Source organism: Mastigoproctus giganteus, chromosome 13, assembly GCF_048544385.1.
Source record: "Mastigoproctus giganteus isolate SK-2022 chromosome 13, ASM4854438v1, whole genome shotgun sequence".
In the NCBI taxonomy this organism is placed as follows: Eukaryota; Metazoa; Arthropoda; class Arachnida; order Uropygi; family Thelyphonidae; genus Mastigoproctus; species Mastigoproctus giganteus.
This window is the reverse complement of record NC_143587.1, coordinates 136452115-136478057: the sequence shown is the minus strand read 5'-3', so window position 1 is coordinate 136478057 and position 25943 is coordinate 136452115. Positions and strand designations below refer to the sequence as shown.

The 25943-nt window shown below is 37.0% G+C and overlaps 1 protein-coding gene across 2 annotated transcripts in view; it reads right to left on the bottom strand.

Moving 5' to 3' along the window:
* LOC150076465 (uncharacterized) overlaps nt 1-25943 on the bottom strand; it is a 215988-nt gene that overhangs the window by 172075 nt on the left and 17970 nt on the right. For both annotated transcript variants that reach the window (XM_090387007.1, XM_090387006.1), the window contains exon 2: nt 11101-11151. In XM_090387007.1, the coding sequence (XP_090243133.1) occupies nt 11101-11103 (3 nt within the window). In that variant the 5' untranslated portion in view covers nt 11104-11151. The remainder of the gene's footprint in view (nt 1-11100; nt 11152-25943) is intronic.

Here is a 25943-nt window from a genome sequence, read left to right as displayed (position 1 = left end):
CCATTGCTAACACCATGACACAGGACTCTACACCTCAACTGGGCAAAAGAACATCAGCACTGGGGCTGGATCTCTCCTTGTCTGACGAGTCCCATTTACAGTTATTTACAAGCGGACGGAAGGATGTATATCTGGCGGAAACTGCACAAACCTATGCACCCATCGTGTCAACAAGGAACTATTCAGGCAGGTGGATGGTCAGTAATGGTCTGGGGCATGTTGGGACCTCTGGTATGTCTAGATGTAGCTCTGAATGGTCCAGGTTATGTGTCCATCCTTGCAGACCATCTGCATCCCTTCATGGTCATCGTGCACCCACAGAGCAATGGACTCTTCCAGCAGGACAGTGTGCCTTCCCAGAGAGCTGTGGTGACTAGAACAAGGTTCAAAGAGCATTCTGCAGGTTTTACCATCATGGAGTGGCCTCTACATTCACCGGACATGAACCCTGTAGAGCATCTTTGGGATGCTGTGGAAAGGTCCGTTCAAGCTTTGGACTGTCCACCCGGAAATGTCACGGAATTAAGGACAGCGGTGCCGTAAGCATGGATGTGAATACCTGTGGAGCGTTTACATGAACTAATGGGCTCAATGCCTCACTGTGTGACTGCCCTTATCCAGGCAAAAGGTGGGCCTACCCGTTACTAGGTAGACATCCCATGATTTCTGTCCACTCAGTGTATAATTAGCATTAGCATTAGTAGAGGCATTTGAAGAAAGCAAGCTTATGCAGCATCAGCCAAAAAAAAAAAAAAAAAAAAAAAAAGTAACATAAATAAATAAAAATAACCACTTCCACTTCACCCCTCTGTTCGTTCGAAATACCTGTCCAGCTGAGCCTTAAACTTATTTAGGCTATCAACTTCCACGACAAGGGATGGAAGTCTGTTCCACCCACCAACCACCCGCTGGCTAAAGGCAAATTTCCGCACATCTATCCTACATCTGTCTTTCCTCAATTTGAATTTATGCCCTCTCAGGTGATTTTTCTGAGCTAGAGGAAGAATCCCATCAGCATTGAGCATGCTCAAACCATTCAAGGCTTTGTACACCTCTATCAGATCACCCCGCTGGTGCCTAGTTTCCAGACACTGTAATTTGCAAAACTTAAGCCTTTCTTTGTAAGAGAACCCCTTTGTCCCATTCACCAATCTAGTTGCCCTTCTCTGTACTCGTTCCAGCAGCTCTACATCCTTCCTGAAATGAGGCCTCCAGGCCTGTATACAGTACTCTAGGTGTGGCCTGACCATTGCCTTATACAAGGGAATAATCACCTCCTTATCCCTGCTAGAAAAATTCCTATATATCATTGACAATACACCATGAGCTACTCTTGCAGCTCGTCTGCACTGCTCAGAGAACTTCATATCTGCCTGCACCACCACCCCCAGGTCCCTTTCATTCTCTACCACTGTCAGTGTAGTACCACAGAGTTGATACGTTGCTCTGGGGTTGCCGTTTCCCATATGTAGTACTTTACATTTGTCAATGTTAAACTTCATTTGCCACCTCGAAGCCCATCTGCTCAACCTTTCCAAATCCTGTTGCAGCAGCATATTGTCAGTAGTGTCCTTGACAACCCTGCCAACCTTCGTATCGTCTGCAAACTTGGACATTAAGCCTGATATACCATCATCAATATCATTTATAAATACAGAAAACAATAAAGGCCCCAATACTGAACCCTGCGGGACTCCACTAATAACATTAGTCCACGATGAGCAGTGTCCATTGATTACCACTCTCTGTCTTCTCCCCCTCAACCACCCCTTTATCCATAGCAGCAACTTGCCTCCAATGCCACACTGCTCCAATTTGTGCAGCAGTCTTCCATGTGCAACAGTATCAAAAGCCTTTCTAAGATCCAAGTATATAATATCAAAGTTATTCCCTGCATCCAGTTCTTTTGTGACTGCATCATAGTATCCAATCAAATTGGTCAGGCAAGACTTCCCCTTAACAAAACCATGCTGTGTCCTAGCTATAACTGAAGTCTTGTCTAGATGATCCTGCAGTGCTTCTTTCACCAGTGCCTCCATTAATTTTCCGGGAACAGAAGTTAAACTCACAGGTCTATAATTACTTGTGTCAGCCTTTGATCCCCCTTTGTGAATTGGGGTCACATTTGCACATCTCCAGTCAATGGGTACCTCCCCTGAGTCCAAGGAAGCTCTCATAATTATGGCTAAGGGTTTGCTTACCTCCTTTGCTGCCTCCTTTAATATAACTGGATAGATCCCATCCACCCCAGGTGCCTTTCTTGTGTTTATCTTCAACAATTTCTCCTCTACTTTGCTCTCAGTTATTACAAGATTCTCTAGCTTACTGCTAGAGTTGAATACACCTCTGGCATTCCCCTCGCTGAATAACTCCTCATGTGTGAATGTCGATGCAAAATATTCATTTAGTTTGTTAGCTACCCGAGCAGGGTCATCAACAGTTGACCCATCGATCTCAAGTGGACCAATCTGATTCATCCCCTTCCTTCTAGAGTTTACATAAGTAAAGAACTCTTTGCTGTTTTTCTTCGCATCCCTTGCCAAGGATCTCTCGTAATCTGCCTTCGCCTGCCTAACCTCCTTTGTAACTTGGTTACAGATCAACTTGTATCTATCATAGGCATCCGTGTCACGTGTTAATTTGTATGTATCCCATGCATTTTTCTTCTCTGCCATATGCCTCATTAGTTCATCTGACAACCATTTAGGCCTAAACCTTGAACAATATTTCTTAGTTGGTATGTAAAGCCTAGTAGCTTCCACGATAAGTTCTTTGAATGCTTCCCATTTTGAATTTGCTGTTGGCAATATCATCAGTTGATCCCACTGTATAGAATTTAAATACTGTCTCAGTCCATTGTAGTCGCCTTTACGAAAGCAATACCCCTTCCCTTTACCCCTAATGGTAGTTACCTCTTTGAGTAACTCCCACTTCAGCACACTGTGATCACTGCCACCAAGTGGTTCATTTATCTGCAGATTCCTAACGCATGAAGAATCACTACTGATAATCAAATCAAGAGTATTACTCCCTCTAGTTGCCTCCCGAACATGCTGATGTAGAAAACAATCATCCAACAAATCCACAAAAGCCTTGCTACTGTGTGAGTGACCAGACCCCAAATTCCAGTCAACATCTGGGAAATTAAAATCCCACATTATAAGACTCTCTGATTCACTGGCCCACTCTATTTCTCCGAACAGTTTCCTATTATACTTATCAGAGTCATTAGGCCTATAGCACACTCCTACTCTCAATTTTGATCTCCCAATGCTTATGTCACACCAAACTGACTCGACACTGCACTGTCCAGCGATGTCGACTGGCTTCACTTCCTTGGATTTTATGTGTTTTTTAACTAATAGCATAACCCCTCCTCCCTTCCTATCCTGTCTATCCTTTCTGTAGACATTGTACTCCCCAAATTCCAGTTCTGCATTTCTTATATCTGTGTGACACCACGTCTCTGAAATCCCCACAATATCTGCCTTTGATGTTTTGAGCAACACCTCAAATTCATCAAATTTATTTACTAAACTCCTAGCATTGGTGTACACACAAGTATACATGCACCTGTTCTTTTTCTTAGCTACCCTAACACAACCCATGTGTTTACTTGTACCCCAATGATTCCCAGCAGTCTCTGAACTATCCTGCATCTTATTTTCCAGGCTGCGGCTCATTCCAATAGAAGCAGTGCAAGAATCACTTTCACCTCTGCCAGTGGCTACTGTTAATCTATTAGTCCTTGTATCCCCCCAATCTAGCAGTTTTCCGACCCACCTAACATTGCCTCGATAGCATCAGCAAACATTCTTGCACCCTTTCTATTTAAGTGTATCCCATCCCTGTAGAAGCAGTCTCTCCTGTAATGCAATGGTTATGCCACATCTGGAATACTGCATACTGGTTTGGAAACCTCATTTAACGATGGATGTAGATCTGTTGGAAATGGTGAAGAGAAGGACAATGAGATTAGATAGGGGAACGTTCTATAAAGGATAGTTCTATAAATTGCAGTCTCTGGAAACTAGGCACCCGTGGATTTACCTAATGGAAGCGTATAAGGCTTTAAAAGTGCTGAATTAACTATTATTGTTAATAATAATAGTTAAATATTATTGTTAAAAATTGTTAATTGCACCTTTACCCTTTCTTATGCGAAACATAAGAGGGGTATACTTTTAAATTGCATAAATGTACACATTCAGCCAAAGGGTGGTCCCTCACCCTTGTACTGCCTTTAATATTAAAAGAAAAGCAAAACCTTTTACCACATGGGGTCATATCTGGTGAGTTTGGGCTTGGCACACCCAGGGTCCTGAGCTGGATATCATCATTCTTCCCTTTCTTGGTGATTCCCCCCCCCTCTCTCTCTCTCTCTCTCAGGGTAACTCAGAAGTTTTTTTTTGGCCGGTGCAGCAAAAGCCTCAGGCTTCCTTGCACCATATGGCTAATTGTAATAATAATAATAATAATAATAAAAGATATTTGTTAAAATAACAGTTACATCAGTGTATACTGCTTATTGCGATCATGGATAATGTTACCATTTGTGCAGAGCATTATCGCTTTTATGAAGTCCCCAATCAGGCATAACACTAACACATACAGGAAAAGGGGGGGGGGGGGGGTGAGCATTTTCTGCAATCAGTGCTCGGTTAATGTTATAGCTTTTTTCCCTTATCGTGGTTTATGTTTCTGCAGTGAAAGTGATTGCATAATATTCAAATTGGTACTTGAACTCCAACACATTGCATATTTAGTTACTGCTGTGGTTTCATCATTTCTCCATGAAAGAAAGTATAATACCTGTACTCCGACTAATCAAACTGTTTTACAGTAGATTTCCGATTTCTATAGATTATCAGAAATATTATAACAGTATTTTTATTGCTGACTTTCTCAAAGAAATAGTGTACATCAAAGTATTTTTAATCCTAACCACACAGCCAGCATACTTGATCTTTTTCTCACAAACAACCCTTCTAAGTATACAATTAAGGTGAGTGGTCCTCTAGGCACCTCATCACAAGTTCGTGATGGTCTCTTCTCCAATGGAGCCTGTCTCTCATGGCCACTCCTGACCGTGTGTTGTTTGGCATTACAAGAATGCAAAATGGGATGATCTGCGAGATTTCTTTTCTTCTTTTATTTGGTCAGATTACTGTTTCAAAACGTGTACTCAGATCGTGTCAGTGAAATTATTCTTGTAAGGATCGAATCCGTTATTTTACACTCCACCTTAAAATCTCGTCCTTTATCTAAACCATAGGTTCCCAAACTTTTTCGGGCACCGCCCACTTTGCAAGACAAATTTTGTAGCCCCCCCATTATAATAGTTTTCCGTGTTCAAGCCGTTTGATATTTTCGACGTAAATAGCAACTAATGATACAGTACTGCTTATGCCGTTAAATTATTGAAAAAGTAGTGGCCAATATGTGCTTCATCTTGAACACAGTTATTGCTATACCAATTTTGATGAAACAGAGCCCATATGTAAAGATTGTAAAGTGTATGTTCGAATAACATTATGCACAGTTTCATACAATGGTTTAAATATGAAAATTCGGAATACATATTAAGAGATTGCAAATGCATTAGTAAGAATCTTACTGTAATAATTAAAACACCATCAAATATATTACAAAATTGTTTATTTCGAACTCATAAAGTAAAAATACAAAGCAAAAATAACAAATTAATATGAAGTTTCATACAATGGTTTAAATATGAAAATTCAGAATACATATTAGGAGATTGTATTACATTAGTAAGAATCTTATTGTAATAATTAAAACACCATAAAATGTATTAGAAAATTGTTTATTTCGAACTTACAAAGAAAAAATAACAAATTAAGATGAGCCTGATGCATTTTTAAAAGTTTGTTAATATCGGGTTCAACTTTCGTTAAAAACAGTCGAAAATCGCCATGCTCAGTTATATGCAATTGGTTACTTTTCTTAGACAGTAAATTCACTATAGCAATGCTCAACCAAATAAGAAGATGGAAATGCAATTAAAAATTTCTGCACTATTTCCCATAATCCAGGGTACAGTGTCGGTATTGATTTCTGAAGCCAGAACTCTTGGTATCCACTTTTGAATTTTATTTTTAGTTCTTCATTTGTTGAGTTCTATGAGATCCTCTTCTAAATTTGATGATCCTGCTGTGTTTACATGTGAGAAAGGATCTAGAATCCAATTTGGTATATTCATGTTTAGAATATCCTTCAATCGATCATTAATACCAGCATGGAGAACCTCCAAGTGATGGCAGTATGTAAGTAAATCTTCCTTTTTGAGAGACACTGCTGATAAATTTGAAAAGTGGCTATATTCTCCTCGGCCTAGATTCCACTTGAACAGAAGAAGTTTCCCCCACAAAAGCGGCAATAACGTTTTTTGTTTTAATTAAATTCCATTCATCACCTTGTAATTGTAGATTGACTTCATTAAATATTTTATAGAGGTCTGTCAAATAAGCGATGTCATTTTTAGATGTAATCAGGTTGGCCCGCAATCCGTCATCTCTGTTTTCTAGGAACTCTAGTACTGAATCAAACAAATTGAAAAATCGATTCAGACAAATACCTTTTGAAAGCCAACGAACTTCTGTGTGAACCAGCAAACGATTGAAATCTTCAATCGTTTTCACTACAAAGTTGGCTAAACAATCTGTCACTCAATGAATTGCTTCTAATCTTGTTGACTGCTCTAATAACATAATGGACTGAAGTATGCAGGCGTTCACTTAAATTCTTCTCAACCAAATGTTGACGATGAAGAACACAATGTATAGTGAGTACATTTGGTACTGCTTGTTTCAAATGTGCTATGAAACCATTGTGGTGCCCTGTCATTGCTGGAGCACCATCAGTAGCAGCAGACAAAATATTACGAATAGGAATGTCTTTTTCTTCAAAAAACTTATTCATGGTATTAAATATAGATTCTCCCTTTTGCCCAAGACGATTATCTGCACATATTGAAAATTAGGACAGTAAAAGAGTTGATAATTGGTGCCATTGGTGGGCAGCATTCCAACTAACAAATTTTCTGTTTATACTCCAGGATGACCACACGGTCAGAGATCCCGAAATAGAGAGAGAGAATACAAATATCTTCTAAGAATACTTTTTGAGCAGCCGTTAGTCGCACTCTGTTAGCTTTGTACTGTTAGAAAATATTGCAGTTTTGTGAAGAATACACATTTCAAGAAACAATCCGTTATTCATAGCAGATGATTTTTTTTTCTTTCCTTTGATGCACCAGTTTTCGAAGTTTATAACGCAGCTACAAATAGAAATATTTTCTCGAAATTTCGTTAGAAGATCAAACCCAGGAAACTGCTGTTCCGATATTGTTTACTAAAAACAATTACAATAAAGCAAAATTTTTTTTTTTATCAAATGCACATTGCAGTGTTATCAGTTTTACACCAGTTTTTCTCGTTTCTAAAAGATAAATTTCCCCGATTTTCTGTTCGTAGGAGCAATACACGTTGAAGAAAGGAAATGTGATCTGTTCGCCTTTCAAAAACAGTTGTTGCTACTGTTTCGCTTTATTGCTTCTTATGTCAACTCACAGTAGCTCGCGTTGTCGCGTTTCAAAGGCCCTAGGCTAATTAGGGTGGGTTTAGAAAAATAACATAAAAAGGCCTAAAAACATACACTTGATGTCACATTTTTGTCATTTGCGTGAAATTCAATAGAAGGTTTCGATAATTGAAGTGGGAAAATCGAAGAAAACAGTTCTGGCTTCACCTATAGCGAATTGCAGCGTGTCCATAGAGTAAAAATTATAGAATTTATTAGTTGACCTTTGAACTGGGTCCACTGGACCCAAGGAGATAAAAATACGGATAAGGAGCCACCAATCCCTAGACCGCCTGAACGCCCCCAATTGCTTCTGAACCCACTATCCCCCCCCCCCCAAGGCTTCAGCGCCCACTGGGGGGTGGTACCGCCCACTTTGGGAACCTATGATCTAAACCTTTGTTTTCCAATAAATGTACTAAGGCTATTCATCAAGAGAAGAATGTTGCATATTGCAATTGGCTTGTTTCTAAATTTTCATTTTCTACCCACCTCAAAGCTTGCAACAATTGTAAAGCAGTGATTAATCAGCCCAAACTTGATTTTGAACAGGCTAAGAGTAGAAAAGTTGCTTCCTATCCAAATGGTAGCTGAGCATTCTGGTCTCTCGCTAAAGCTATTAGCTGCAACTTTTGCCCATCTGTTCCCACCTCTGTCAAAACCAGATGGTTCTATTGCCAATTCAGCCGACTTGCTAGCATCTTATTTTTCTTCCAACTCTTGTATTAATGATCTTGATAAAACATCTCTCACCATTCCCCAGTACACCCCATTCAATGCCTCCTGTAGTCTTCTGTCAAAAGGATGACCACAGGAGTGATTCGTCAAAATCCTTCTAAAAGTCAGAAGGATTTTGACAAATCTTGATGTTAAGAAAGCTGCAGGTGGTACTTTTCCACTTGTTGTTGAAACATGTGGTCCTGAACTTACTCCTGTTCTGTTTTGCCTTTTTTCACTTTCTTATTCCAAAGGTGTTTCTCCTTTTGCTCAGATATTTGCTCATATCCAGCCAGTTCCTAAAAAGGGTGACAAATCCCTCCCATCCAGTTATCGTCCCATTGCAATTACTTCTACTCTTTTTAAAGTAATGGAGAAATCAATTAACTTCCTACCCTTAAATAATCTTTAAATCTTCCATTTGATGAACAATTGCCAGTATGGATTCCGCCAGTGTCGATCCACTGGTGATATTCTGGCTTATGTAATCCATGTATATAATATCGGTGTAGATACACCACAGTTTACCCATAAATTAAACTACTTATGTAGTATGAAAGGCATTGTTTTTTTAATTGTATCTCATATTGTGGCTACCTGCATAATGAGATACCAGGTATTGCACTACTTCAAATAAGTAACACTTCTCTGGTAGAGAAGACTAATGTTATTTATTCTCCGTGGCGACCACCACCCAGATGGCACCGCTTCAAAGCTGTTGGACCATCATTGGTGGGTGGGCAGATACCTAGATAATGCAAACATGCCATCAAAGTTGCGAAGTAGTTCCATAATATGAGAGATGCCAAATGGTGTACAGAATGATACAATATTTGAAGATTAAATGCACAAGGCATAATATGATATGGGTTTAAAAATAAATATATAATATCGGTATGGATACACCATAGTTTACCCATAAATTAAACTACTTACATAAAGGCATCATTTTTTAATTGTATCTGGTTACAATCGTATTTAATTGTAACCCATCTATGGACAAATTCACTCAAAAAGCTAGGTGAAATTCAAGCAATTGCTCTTGACATTTCAAAGGTTTTTGATCATGTTTGGCATAAAGGTCTTCAAAATAAGCTTCCATCTTATGAATTGCTAACTGTTTTTTTGTAACTGGGTATCCAGTTTTCTCTGAACGCTCGCTGCAGTTGATGGCTCTGTCTTTCAACTTTCCCACCAATGCTGTTGTTGCCCAAGGTTCAATTCTTTCCCTGACTCTTTTCCTCTTGCACTATGGACCTTCTTCCACTGATTGAAAATCCTATCCATAGTTTTGCTGATGATAGCACATTGCATTCCACCTTCCACTTTCAGAAACCTGGCCCTCTCAAACAGCTTTAACTTCTCTAATATCCACTACCAATTCCTTAAATGCCGATCTCCTGGTAATTCTCCATTAGGGTAAAGATAACTTAGTTGATTTCAATCCTTCTAAAACTCAGTCCTGTCTTATATCTCGCAAAAAGGATTCTTCTGCTCTTATGCTTATCTTCGATGACACTCCAATTTATAGGCAAGATCATATATTATTTTTTATTTTTTTATTATTATTATTATTGGCCATATGGTGCAAGGAAGCCTCAGGCTTGTGCTGCACCAACGAAAAAAAAATTCCCGAGTTACCTTGAGAGAGAGAGAGAGAGAGAAGTAGAAAGGAATCACCAAATAAGAGAAGAATGATGATATCCATCCAGCTCAGGGCCCTGGGTGTGCTAAGCTCATACTCACCAGATATGAGCCCCCTACCCTGACTTCTAATCTCTCTTGGCATAAGCACATTACAAATATTGATTCCTCTGCACCAAAAAACTAGGTTTTCTCTTTCACTCTCGGCATTACTTTTCTTCCAAACAGCTGTTTACTCTGCACAAATCACAAATCTGCCCTACCACAGAATACTGTTCCCACATCTGGAACTTGTAAATTCCATTTAAAAGAGGGCAGTTAGGTTAATTAATGACTTTATCTCTAACAGAGTCTTTCTGCTCTCTGCGTCACAGACATTCTGTTTCTGCTGCATGGCTTTTCTAGAGATACTTCCATGGGTACTATTCTTTTGAACTGGCTTATATAATTCTCACTCTCTCTTTCAAAGCAGTCCAAACGTGTGCAGCAACCAGTCAACATCTTTTTACTGTCCAACTTCAAACTCACAGAACCAACTCTACTTCTTCCTCATTTATTCATTCATTCAATTTCTGAAACAACCTCCCCTCATACGTATTTCCTAAAAATTACAATCAACAGAAATTCATGTCTGCTGTCAACAAGTATCTTCTTCTATCTTCTCAACCTTTAAACCATGCGCAATACAAAGTACTACAGGTTTTAATACCTCTCGTGTTTGGAGGTTTCACAAAAAAAAAAAAAATTTATACTGCTTGATTTTAATGTTTTCTTTCTTTCTCATTTACACCCTACATCAATAAGCAGTGCTGAGTTCTCAAGTGGTCACAATAAGCAGTGTCCACTCTATAAACCAGGTGGGCAGGAGCAGCAGTGCGCAGCACATGATTAGACTGGGGTTCGAGCCCATGATCACCAAATACGGAGGATGCGGAAAGGTCAGGGAATGACCACCGCATATCCCCGGAGCAATATGGCCTTAGTTGCTAATGCTCCTAAAAACCGAATAAACAAACAACCACTCTATAAAAAAATTACTTGTATAACTCTTTATGAAGACTATTCTCAAACATCATATCAATCTTTAAGAACAATAACATTTGATTTTCAAGATTAGTCAGTTTCCAAAATGCTTACCATCTGATCTTCAAAATTATGCCAGAATTACTGGTTTAGTCCATGATGAACCTTAAAATAATAAAATAACAGTTGAGTACCATGGAAATCAGTAATTAGCACATGGAAAATAAGAGAATACTTAATTTGCAATCATATGGAGACTAAAACAGATTTCAAACAATTCAATGATATGTACTATTAACTATAATTACTAGATACAGATTTAATTTGAAACTTATATTGTATTTTAAAATATGAAACAAATAAATATATGTTTGTTGTAGAAAACAATCTTCTTGAGGGATAAATTCAGCCATACTTATGATATTATGTTTTAAAATACTTGTACAAAATTATACAGGGTCATCAAGAAAAGATGTAACAGTTCTGAATGCAGAAAATTTTTGATGTAATGGGCTGGTATTGATGAGTTTAGTGAATAGTTCCAGATGTTGTTAGCTATTCACCAAACTTGAAAACTGGAGATTTTATGTAACCTTTATCAGAAAAATAAGCAGGAGGAAGGCAAGAGATGCTTTTAAACACTCAATTTGGTATATGAAATTAAATTTCACTGACCAAATATTTTTTTTTATTGATAACACAACTATATATTTTTTAAATATCGTGTTCTCACTACAGTAACTTTATATATATTCTTAACTAAGTAGTCATTCACAATGGATAATCTCACATATTTGTCAATTTATAAAATATGCCAAAACTCTTATCCTCATATCACACGTGGGTGAAAGTACTGATTTACCTTGTCTGTGTTAAATTCATACATAGATTGTGAAACACTTTGGCTACTAGGTAGTCTGTGAATAATATAAATTAAAATTATATATTTTAAGAAAAAGGCCAAAGTTAAATTTATAAAGCAAAGGGCTATACATTAGTAACTTCAGCAAAATTCAAGACTATGGATATAAATTTGTAATAAAATCATGATACAGAAATATTACAAAATAAAACCCATGTATTTCAGGTTAAAAATACATTGTGACCATAACGTTAAGGAACCTTATGGTCACAATGATCACTGCATACTGATATATGATTTATTCAAATAAATAGAGTCAAGGATAAAGGGAAGCAATTTCATTTTCAAAGAGGTGATTAGAAATGGACTCAGATATATTTTAAAACTCTTTAGCAGGACCAAGTGAGGTAATCATAGAGGCTAATAAGTATTTTATACTGATTAAAAGATATTGTTCAAGACTTATATACCAAAATAGACTTCAGATAAACTGATAAGCTCTGTAGCATAGGAGGGAAAAAAAAAAAAAACACATGAATGGGATGTTTATAAGAGGTTGTGGCAATAAAGTTACTGGAAGGATGCAATAAAAGAAAAAATTAAGAAGATCAAATATGATTTTATTTTTAATCATAGTGATCACCACCTAACTGAATGCACTTATTGCATCCAAGGAAATGTTCAGTTCGGCAGTTACATTTTTCTTTATGTCCTCAACATCCTGAAATCTCTTTCCTCTGAGGGCAGTTTTCAAATTGGGAAAGAGGAAGAAATTGCTGGTGCTAGAAGATAGACGGTTGATCTGTACAATGCCATGTTTCATCAGAAATGAAACTTCATTACAAGAGCGGAATGGATGGGGCATTGTTGTGCAACAAGAACCAGCTGCCTTTCTCTCAAAATGGTGGCCACAATGATAAGCACTGTCTTGATCCTAGACTTCTGTAAATGAAACTTTTTGGTCATTGAAAACATCCCCACATTCATCTTTGAATTGCTTATACCATTCAAACACACTGGTACAATGTTTCATCGCCATAAACAGTTTTTAACACTTTACACATTTCTGTTGCAGATTTTCCCAGTTTAAAGCTAAATTTGATATTTGTGTTCCTTGCTTCACTTCAAAATTGTTGCATGGCACGTTAACACTACCAATAAAACTGGTTGTTACTTGCAACCATTCCACCTATTGGGCAACCTCTGTACCACTATCTGTTGGAGGAAGTTCAAACTGCAACATACCACTTCTGTTTATTTTTCAAACTCATCGAACATGTCTGCAACAGCACCAGTCAGGGAACTTTATTGCCACACTTTGTACATTATACATACAGAGTCCTACAATAAATACAAATTGCCCATGTAAGGAAGTTAGATAGAGGATTAAGCAAGCTAAAACCATTTTTTGTGATCCAGCAAAATATTTCAGACATTTTTGTATTATGTGAGGTGACAGCTTGTTTAGATAAAGAGTGTATTATGAGAGAAGTTGGTGTATCTGAATTCTGTTCTAGTCTTTTTAGACAACCAAAGTCATGCTTATAGTGTATAGTTTTTAATTGTGATGTGGCTCCCATGGTTCTTCCCAACTCTGTGTCAGGCAATGTGAATACAAAACTCTGTAAAATTAGATTTATGTCAGTTAGGGTAGTATTAGTTGTTCATCTGGCCTCTTTAGCCTAGGGGCCTATGTTTTCAAACAAAAACCTCTAGTTTACTGTCCAGTGACATGAGGAGGCAAGCTGGACAGTAGGGAGTGTAAAGCACTGGCTAGGTAGGGAGAGCCCACTAAAAAAAAAAAAAAAAAAAAAGGTTGAAGAAAGAAAAAAAAAAAGAACGGTTGAAGAAAGAAAAAAAAAAAAAAAAAAAAAAAAGAAAGGTTGAAGAAAGAAAATAAAAAGAAAGGTTGAAGAAAGAATAAAAAAAAAAAAGAAAGGTTGAAGGCGATAGTGGAAGACAGGAGTGTGGCTTACCCACCAGGTGAAGGGGTGGGCACTCAGATTGGGGGAGTGAGAGAATAACCAACCCAGGTGGTAGGAATTGAAGGATCATAGGGAAAAGGGTCCCTATATTGAAGCAACTGCGTTGGTGCTCTATCCCTCACTGGGCAAGCCCTGCTGGTCAGTGTCAGCATCCCACACCATGCCAGCTAACTAGCAATGGCATGGATAGACAGGGGGGCTACTATGGCCCTCTACCCATCGTCCACTGGGGGGGGGAGAAGGCAGACAATTTTATGCACTCATAATCCTCCTTCACTCTCTGCTCTCATTCTGGTTTTATAGTTTTTTTCTTATATTCTATACTGTTCAGAAATGAAAATGTTATTTTATATTGTTTAGAGAATGAAAATGTAAGGAAAAACCACTTTGGTGCTTTTTCCCTACATTTTCTGTTAGGTTATGCAATTTTTTTTTTTTTTTTTTTTTTTCACACATCCATCTTCTATCTCACACCAGGTGGAAATGGTATGTAGTGTACTTACTATACTAAACATCTAATAATTAAAATTTGGCTAGAGACTAAGGGTTAGTAAATACTCAAATTAAATCAATGTGGTTTGTGCCCTTTCACCCTCACAGACATATTCATTTATTCTAATGGAATTTGTCTCTTTTACTCAATTCTTTCTTACTGCACTGCTTTCTCCATGCACTTCAACTTTCTAATACTTTTCAGTTAAGGCGCAGGTACTTATGCTGTAACTGCATACCAATATTTTCCATTTTTATCGTGGTTAATAATACCACATGTAGTGAAATTCTGCACATTCCAAAATTAATCTAATTGCTCTCACAGGCTCATTTTCATGCCTCAACATTCATAAATTTATGTCACATGGATTCCACCCCCCCCCCCCATTTTTCTCTCTCTCTCTGAATACACTACACATACTGTAAATCTAAATTATATTAATTAGATATAGTTGTTTCAAATGAAAAACTTTCATAGCCACGTATTCTTAGTAGTATACAATGAGCTGTCCATGAAAGTTCAGATTTTTGGTTTTTTTTTTCCTTTACTTTAAAAATGCTAATACACTGATATAAAATAAAATGTCAAAAAATGAAATAAAATTTAGAATTATTTAACTGGGGCTAGAAATCTTGAAGTAGAAGTAGTAGAAGGTAGACATGACATAACTAGCATTAGAGCCTAAAGGCTCAAGGCTACAGAACCTTCTCACTGAGCAGGATTCTTGGACATGACACCGACGAAGACATTTTGTGGCTTTGCTGCCGACACGCCAACTTTCTAATACTTGAAATAGCCATTGGCGATCTGAACTGGGTACTCTAACCCGGTTCCCTTTAAAACCCCATCCCCGGGCAGTGGAGGGAGGAGACAGGTCTCTGTCACCTCTCCTCCCTGCCTATCCCCTATACTTCGCCTGGTGGGGCTCCTCTTCACTGACCTCTTTGGGGATGCCTACTCTATTGTCCCTATTCTTCTATCTGTTTTCTCCCCTCTCTCACTAAACCGACCAAGTGCACCCCTTAACCATTGTTAAGGGGGCATCTCTAATGCTGCAAAATTCTAATCAACGTCTAAATTCTACCGTTTTCTTGTAAATCTCTTTGGCCAAATTCTAGTATACACCCCTTTTTTTTTTAGGCACTGAAATCCTTGGAAATGAGGTGGTGGAGACTGCCAGAGTACTTAAATAATCTATTGGTTGCCTGACCTGCCTCCTCGTGGCAAAGTGTGGGCAACGGTGCATCCCAATGGCTAAATGATCAGAGAAACAACAGAACATAACATTACACAACAGACCACTCCCCACACACTTTTTAAATCTCTAGCCTCCAGAGTTCTGTGTCACTCACAAAGAATACAACGTGGAGATGGGAGAAACCCCTGGTGCCGACAGACAACTAACACACTTTACACTTTGAGCAGGATTCTGTAAGTAAACATACAGGGGAGGGAGATGTACAGGCAACGAGGGAAGCAGCTTAGCTGAAAAATATTAGTAAGCTAGCAGCAAGGAGATGCAATGTAGAATGAATGAAAAGAAAGAATGAGAGTGTGAAAGACAGAGAATGGGCAGTAAAATAGGAACTGTGGTAAAAAGGAATGAATGTTAATTTTAATGGAAGAGAGTAACACAGCAAGGGAGCAAGAGAGAGAGTGAATTAGTGCTATGGTAAATGGGAGCGAGCGAGTGAATGAATGAAAGAAATTTACTGCAAGAACACATATATAACAATGTATTTATTAGAAACACTAACACAATCTCGACTATATACTAACACAAACACTCCATCCCCCCCCAGCTTGCACACATACCAATATTAACTTTGAGAGATATGAAACTGATAGCAGCTGACTGACAGAGGGTTTGAAAATCTATACCTGGTTACATCCAACCATTCCTTACAAGTTCTGAAATTCTATAAGATTAGGCAAGTAATTTATTCTAATTGTTAAATAGCCTTTGACTAATGGTCAATTTTTTTTATATATAGTCTATTAAGTCCTTCTTTAATAGTGTACAATAGTAAGTGTACAAGTTTAGTCAGGATTGACACAGAAAAAGAAAACTCCATAGTGGGTGGCCAAGGCCACCAATATTATAACCTGAGTCCTGATGTATTCTTTTACTCAATTCAATGTATATAATTATGCTATTCGATGTACAGTATATTCTTAAGTTATGTATTTTGTGACTAATATTCTGTACACTCACTTAATGTTTAGCATATCAAATTAATTTCTCTATTTTTCTAATACTTTATTTAACTTATTCATTACTGTTGTAATCCCTTAAATTTTTTGGTTTATCAGGCAACTTTGTCATTACATTACATTGTTAACCCCTGGCCACTGTGCCGTGATGGGCAGTTGCAATTGCACCACTATGTATATCACTATCTCGTGTTGCAATAAAGATTTCTCACTAAGTACATGTCCTTTTGTTTTGCCACTTGCAGCAAAAGAAAGAAACAATTTTGATTATTTAATTTACTGAAGCCATTCAAAGCTTTAAATACCTCAATGAAGTCCACAGAAAGGCATTTTTATCTGAAAATGTCTTCCTGTGGACACACAAAATTAGTTCTCCCACTCCCTTGTGCATGTCAAGTACTTTAGGTTTGTTGCTTTCTAAATAATAATCAGAAGTAGAAGGGAATCAACAAGAAAGAGAAGAATGATGATATCCCGCTCAGGACCCTGAGTGTGCTAAGCCCATACTCACCAGATGTGAGCCCCTGGAGTTATGAATCATAACATCCAATGCCTGAAATTACTGAGTGAGTGAGGCAGAGAGAAAGAGAGGTCAGGTCATAATGCATCCATCAACATAGTTGAAACTAGATAATGATCAGGACACTCAGTAGAATCAGTATGTTCAACTGTTGCCTACACCATTATCTGTCAGGAGGCCGTAAGAACAGATGTATTTTTGCTTTCAGTTCATCCAAATTATTTGGTGAATGCTAACAAAAACCATTATATCAAACTGTAAATGATATGTAATTTAAATGAGCCACTAATTTTTGTCCATAGTTAATCATTAGAGTTGTTAGCATTTAAATAGCATACCTCAATCTATTCATCAACCTCACGTTCAATTTCTTCTTCATTTTCTTCACTGTTCCTTCAGTTTATAGTTTCTGTGGTCTCAAGTTCAAGGAACCTGTGTTTTAAGCACCTTTCTTGCATATGCTTCAAATTCAAAATGATTGGATCACATGCTAGTAATAAACCACGTGGCAAACCATCATTTGTTGCTTTTCTAGAAGATTTTGTAGAATTATATTCTCTGTACATAAAGTTCTTATGATCAAAAAATTTTCGCAGTGTATGGAAAAAAAAAAAAACTGCTTTTTTTTATGATACATCTTTTCCATATAACTTTTGATTATATGGAAAAGACAATAAAAAAATGTGTTGTCCTGAGTGGTCAGCTTTTCGAGTAACTTCCCAAGTACATTAATAGTGTACAATAATAAGCGTACAAGTGTAGTCAGGATTGACACAGAAAAAGAATACTCCGTAATATTGGTGGCCAAGGCCACAAATATTATAACCTGAGTCCCGATGTATTCTCTTACTCAATTCAATGTATATAATTATTCGATGTACAGTATATTCTTGTGTTATGTACTTTGTGACTAATATTCTGTACACTCACTTAATGTTTAGTATACCAAATTAATTTCTCTATTTTTCTAATACTTTAACTTATTCATTATTGTTGTAATCCCTTAAATTTTTCAGTTTATTCAGGCAACTGTCATTACATTACATTGTTAACCCTGGCCACTGTGCCGTGATGGGCAGTTGCAACTATTTACATAGTTGAAACGTGTAGATAGTGATGAACCATGATTTAAATGAGCCATTGATTTTTGTCTACAGTTAATCATTAGAGTTGTTAGCATTTAAATAGCATACCTCAAGATTGAGGTATGCTATTTAAATATTCGAAATGACTGGATCACATGTTAGAAATAAACCATTTGTTGTTTTTCTAGTAAATTTTGTAGAATTATATTCTCTGTACATTTTGAAGTTCTTATTGATCACTTCCCAAGTTACTCGAAAAGCTGACCACTCAGGACAACACATTTTTTTATTGTCTTTTCCATATAATCAAAAGTTATATGGAAAAGATGTATCATAAAAAAAGCAGTTTTTTTTTTTTCCATACACTGCGAAATTTTTTTGATCTTTAACACTAGAAGGTATGGCTTGCAAAACTATCGTGAATTTTATGATAACATAGATAAGTTACCAAATTATCTTCTACTCAGATTTCAATTATTTATAATTACTATTCTTTTTTTATAATATCAAGTACCAATTAAACCTAGTCTTCCCCCCCCCCACGCCACCAAAAAAAAAAAAAAAAATTATTCTCCTTGAATTTCTGCCTTTCCAATTCTGCTTGCTTATTTACAGAAATTTTTGCTATCCTATAGCATATAATAAGATAATTGCAATTAACATTCAAAACATCATTCAAGGCATGTAGAAAAGAATCCAAAATTACAGAATAATTTCATTAATTTTCTTGCAATGAAATAATGACTAATATGGAAGCCATTTTCTTTCAACAGTCAATGTGAATAATAGGCTTAAACGAATCAGGCTGGAAGTGGTCTCAAATTGAAGATATTTCTTTCTAGGTGTGCAGAAAGTTGTTGAAATTTAAAAATTCTGAATAGTTTTATTTTAGAGAACGGGCCAGTTTTGTATTACAAATGAGAATAGTTCAACATCCAGTAATAATGAGATGGAGCCATAGGAAAATGTTAACTGTTAAACAAACAGTTGTCTAAGTTGATAATGTACTTTTTTCTGATTAACAATTTGCATGTTCGCACAATCATGTCCTTTGTTCCGAAAAAAATAAAATAAAATAAAATAAACAAATAAAATAATAAAACTCTGCTACCAATTCCAAATTTTTACAACAGGTACAGCTAGTTGTAGCCATTGCGTACAATAGGCCTAACTGATTCGGTCTCATAGTGAAGATATTTCTTCCTACATATGCAGAAACACGAAAAAATATAAAAATTCTAAATAGTAAAAAATTACAGTAGTTTTATTTTACAGAACGAGCCAATTTTCTCTACTAGCACTGCCTACCTTAAAAGAACGAACAGTTTTATTTTACAGAAATAAGAAATGAGCAAGGATGCGGGATGCGACACATACTGGCTTACCTGGCCGTGACCAAACACCTACTACATTTCTTTATTACAGCTAGAGAAAAACTCTGCTACCAATTGCAAAATTTTTGCAAGGGGTAATGCTAGTTATTCATTATTTCACTGCAAGAAAATGAATGAAATACATATTTTTTCATCAATTCATATCAACTAATTTCAGATATCAGTAATTCACTTTGTTTAGGAACTGAATTTTTTTACAAACTGGAAATTAATGGAACAAAATCTAGCTAACTGACAATTAGCTAGATTGTCACTAATTAACACTCGTTTTGAACGTTCAGTGCCATATAACCTGACTGGTACTTAATTTCACATGCCAGAATTATCATTTATTATTACAGGTGACAGGTAATAAAAGAAAGCATCAGCCAAAAATACCAAAAAAAAAAAAAAAAACTTCCACCCATTGGAGGAATGCAATAACAACATTAGCCCACAAAGAGCATGGTCCATTAATAACCACTCCATCTTCTCCCACTCAGCCATCCTTTTATCCAGAGCAGTAACTTGCCCTTAATGCTACACTGCTCCAATTTGCACAGTAGTCTTTTACATGCAACAGTATCAAAAGCTTCCCTGAAATTCAAGTGTATGATATAAAAATTATTTTCTGCATCCAGTTCCTTTGTTACTGCATCATAGTATCCAAACAAATTGTCCACACAAGATCTAAGGAGATCTTCACACAAGGAACCAAAGCTGTGACTACTAGAACTTTACTCTTGTCCAGATGGTCTGCATTACTTCATTAACCATACTCCATTATTTTCCGTGGAACAGGTCTGTAATTACTCATATCACTTTTTGATTGCTGTTTGTAAACTGGGGATACACTTGCACATCTTCAGTCCATATGGACATCTCCTCAATCCAAAGATGCTTCCATAATTAAGGGTGTACTTACCTCCTTTGTTTCCTCTTATAATATAATTGGAGAGATTCCATTCACCGCAGGCACCTTTATGTTAAGCTGAAACGATTTCTCTTCCACTTTCTTTTATCACAAAATCATTAATCTCTTAATCTCCCTATGAAGATTTTAATGAACTTCTGGCATCCACTCCACTCCCCTAAAAAATTCTTTATGTGTGAATGTAGATACAGAATACTTATTCAGCTTGTCAGTAATCTGGACAGGATCAACAAAACAAATAGATTAATTAATAACAGTCATGAGCAGTGGTGAAAGTGATTCTTGCCTGCTTGTATTGAAAGATGCAACAGCATGGTACCAGGGATTTCAAGATCAGCTGTGGGTCATCAGAGAACAAGGATATATATGGGCTGTGATAGAGCAACTAAGAATAACAACAGGTGTATATATACTTGCATGTAGAATACTGGTAGGAGCATAGTAAATAAATTCAATGAATTTGACAAGCAGGTCAAGTCATCAAATGCAGACACTGCAGGCATATCAGACAGTGTCATTCAGATATAGGGAATGCAGAATTTGAATATGAGGAGTAAAATGTGTACAGAAAGGAGAGACAGGGCAGGACAGGAGGGGAGTGATATACTCATAGTTAAGAAGCACAAAATCAGAATTATGAATCTGCAGATAAAAGAACCACTAGGTGGCAGTGATCACAGTGCATTAATTTGGGATTTACTTAAAGATGTCATCATCATCATCATCAGGATGAAGGCCTCTCCAGCAACTTTCCAGTTCCTTCTGTTTTGTGCAATGGCCATCCATTTACTACCCACAAACTCATGAATTTCATCTATGAGTGAAATATTTTGCACCTTACAAGTTATCCCCCTTCAAAATAGTTGCCTTGGGCTTGCACCCACTGTTCAACATCTTTCTTCCAAGCAAAGAAACAATTCTGGAAGTCATCTTCTGCAAGCCCTTTAACATTTCAGCCATTTTTTTCTGAATGTCTTCGCTGGAATGAAAGTAGACTCCTTTAGTACACTTTTCACTTTCAGGAAAGAAAAAAGTCACAAGTGGCTAGGTCTGGTGACAAGGGTACATGTTCACATACAAGGATTTGTTTTTTGGCCAGAAACTGGCAAGCACTGTCTTGATGGAGCATCCAACCATTATTCCACAATTCAGGTGGAAGGATGGTTGCTTCGAAATTTTTCATGCAGATTTGTAAGAACTTCAATGTAGTATGTTGTGGTATTCTGTCAGGGGCTTCCCAATCTGGAATCTCCACTGGCAGAAAATATCTTTACCCCATTCTCCATATCATGAAGATGTCATTTGGTATCACAAGGATGTAAAATTATAATCTGCGTGGTTTTTCTTTTGGTTGGATTACTGTTTGAAATCTTACCATCCCAACGATCACCCATATTGTGTCTGTGAAACTATGCTTGTAGAGATGAAGTCCTTTATTCTGAATTCCATCCTAAAATCTCATCCTATATCTAAACCTTGGTTTTCCCATAAATATGCTAAAGCTGATCAAGATAATAATTCAGTTTATCATGAATGGCTTGTATCCAAACCTAACTCCATTTTTCTGCCTATGCTACACCTTGCAACAATTGTAAAACAATTATTAATCAATCCAAACTCAATTTTGAATAGGCTAAAGTAGAAAACTTGCTTCTTGTCCAAACGGTAGTCCAGCCTTCTAGTCTCCTCCCAAACTATTGGCTGCAACTTCTGTCTATCTGTAGCTCCATTCCAGAGACATAGGCATCTTTCTGCCGAGGATGTTCGGACCTTCAGGGAAGCTTACAGTACTCTAAGGAAAAACTATCAAAAGGCAATTTCCAACTCAAAAGAAAGTTGTTGGAAAAATTTTGTAATGGATATAGGAAATAAAGAACCATGGGGCTTGCTTTACCGGATATCAAGGAACAAAATGGCTTGCGGAGATGTTTATAACACAGTTAAAGTAGTTGGTCAAGAGACTCAAAACTGGATGTCTACGGTGGATTCCATAATTAACAACCTATTCCCCAAAGATATATCGGATCTAGATTCACCTGAAGAAATGCAAATATGTCATGATAATGAAAAGTATGAAGGACCATCAGACACTGAACCCTTTTCACTCCTGGATTTGGGGTCTGCCGTGGCAAAGCTCAATAGTAAGAAATGCCTTGATCTGATTGAGAACACAGTCAGTTAAATTTTTTTAATTTTTTCCACACATTCTTTTAAATTTTATGAATAAGTGTTTACTAGAAGGAATATTTCCTCGTCAATGGAAAATAAAATAAAGATACTGCACAAGCCTCAGAAATTAATATCAGATCCACAGGCCTACAGACCTATTTCACTTTTAGAAAACCTGGGGAAATTGTTTGGGTGAATGTTAGCCCCAAGAATCCAAAAAAATGCTAGAAGATCATCAGTTATGTTCAGAAGCACAATATGGCTTCAAGAAAGGACAGTTGACTGAAGACGCTATAAATCTTCTCACCAACAATGTGTCCAACTCACCTGCTAAATATGTACTCGCTGTGTTTGTGGACTTTCAGGGTGCGTTTGACACTTTATGGTGGGAAAGTGCCCACAGGAGCTTGAGATCCGCAAAGTGTGATGCGTGTATCTACAGTTTTATGTGATCATACTTTAGCAACAGACATATTAAGGTGGTGGCAAAACATCTTACATACTGGGCTCAGATTTCAAGAGGATGCCCCCAAGGATCAGTGTTGGGACCTCTCCTTTGGAAAGCTGTGCTGGATCAATGGTTAACGTGGGAACACAATGGTATCAGTAAGATAGCCTATGCGGATGATTTGGTGATGGAAACACAAGGAGAATAACTGAAGAGAAAATACAGCCCATCTTGGATGACTTGGTGTCATGGGCTATAGTCAACAAACTAAAAATATCTCCCAGTAAAACCAGTTTTATGACTTTTAAGAACTAATTTAGCCACAATAGACTACCCAGAATCAGACTAAATAATATCCAAATACTATATGTATCCCAAACTAAGTATTTGGGAATCACCTTAGATGATAAACTCAGTTTTCTGCCTCGTGTGTCAAAACTCAGGGGCAAAATCCGTTTTTTCACAGCCTCAGTTATCAGAGTCTCAAGGAAAGAGTCGGGATTATCAAAGAAAACCTTGAACCTTTACTATAAAACCATATTTTTGCCTATTATATCATATGCAGTAAGTGTTTGGTACCAAAAAGTATCAAAGGTAAAAGTGAAACAGAAACTTATTTCCACACAAAGATCAGTTCTTTTGACGATCAATAATATTCCAAGGACTGTTCCAAACAATGCACTCCAAATACCTGGTGGTACGATTCCTGTATTTATATATTGCTTTTCGGGGTTTGATTTACTAATTAAAAAAAAAAAAAGGACAGCCTAAGACAATGCTTGGAATTACGACTGACCCAGCCAGCGACTTTAAAAGGGAGAAGAAAAGGCTATGGAAGGAATTTACTGTTGTCTGGCAAAAAAGATGGGATAAGAGCGAATTTGGGCTTGTTACAAGAAAGTATATTGAGCAAGTGGAATTCTCAACAATCCCTGGAGTTATTTCGTGGTTTAGACTTTATGACAACTTCTTAACTGCTAACAGGATATGGGTCCCTCCGGGCTAAGTTATTTGAGCGTGGCCTGGAGCCTGATCCGTACTCCACATGTGGGGAATATGAAACGTGGATTCATGTACTTCTGAACTGTCAACTGTACTCTCACTTAGAACGGATTTAATGTCTGTGGTTCCAAACTTATTGGAGAACAATGTAAATATCTTAGTTGAAGACCATAATAACTTTACTGCTCTGCAAACCTTCTCAAGATCAGTTTTCATATTGAGGACTCAGCTAAGAACTTCAGCTTCTTCTGGGAATTGACTTCACAAATGACCAAAAGACAAAAGGTTTAAGTGTAAACAGAAGATTTAAGTTAATTGTTATTGTGTTGACTTATATGGATTTCTATTGTGTTGATTTATGTTAATTAATGTTGCACTGATTTTGGCCAATTGTTATTGACAAGTTTATGTCAATTGTTATTGTAGAGATGTATGTTATATATTGTTTTCTTGGTTCTCAGTAATTCAGAGACTCTGAGCATATTTTAAAAAAAAAAGTATTGTGTATATATCTGTTTAATATAATAATTAGTGGGTGTGAGGATAATTTGTGGAAGTTCTCCACTAGTATAATTCATTTGTTGATACCTACTGGTATTGCACTTCATCCGGTAAAAATACATAACGTCAACCCGGCCTAGAGAAGGGCACCGGGCAACAGCTGTCTTATATTGGCAGTGGTAAAATACCTTGCACATGTTTTTAGCCAAAACAGATGAACTAGGTGGAGATGGGCTTTTGCCTAGGAGCCACCCTTGACTCTGGGATACATGTACGAAGTGCACCAGAAGGTATAATATAATGTCTTATATATGTGTAACGAGAATGTTAATGTATATAAAATTGTATATATATCTTTTTGTAAATATATATATGTGTAATAATTGTGTGTGTACAAATAAATGGAATGTACCTCCACCTTGGTAACAACCTGATATTTCTATTCAATACTCAGCTAAAGATAAAGCAGACTAATTAGCATACTACTTTTATCTCTTGGATTGATGACCTTGGTAAATCACGTACTGCCAATACTAAACAAGCAACTCAACACTTTTCTGTAGCCTTCGGGCAGAAGGGCGACAGAATTCGGAACAATCTTAATGCCAAGATAGCTGCTGCTTTTTTTGCACTTCTTATTCCACTGGTGGTTTTATTTGCCATGCAAATTTGCTCACATCCAAGTTCCTAAAAATGCCAACAAATCTGTCTTACAATTATCATTCCATTGCACTTACCTCTACTCTTTCTAAAGCAATGGAGAATGACATCAACTGCCAACTCAACTATCTGAAACCTTCCATCTGGTCACTAACTGCCAAACTGGATTTCATCAATGTCAGTCCACAGGTGACATACTGGCTTATGTTACTCAATCTTTGGATGAATTCAATAGGTTAGTTTGGTGAAACCCAAGCAGCTTGACATTTCCATGGCTTTTGATCATCTTTGGCATAAATGTCTTCTAAACAGGCTTCCATCTTATGGACTGCTTTGTTTTTTCCAAGTGGTTTGCCATTTTTCTCCTTGTGCATTCTCTTCAGGTGATGGCAAATTGCTGTCTTCTAACTTTTCAAATACTAGTTTTCCCCACCAAAGTTCAGTTCTTTCTATTACTCTTTTTCTTCTTGTTTACGATCAATTAAAATATCTGAGTTTTTAAAGATACATAAGTGTGATCCTCAGTAGAGATAAGTGATCTTTTCTAGAAATTTTGGTGTCATCGAAGATAAGCATAAGAGCAGTAGACTTTTTTTTTTTTTTTTTTGTTGAGAAGAAGCTCAACTTCTTCTGCTGACTGGAAATGATATTCACAGTTTTGCTAATGAAACCACAGTGATTCCATCTCCAGTTTGAAAAACCTTGCCCTAC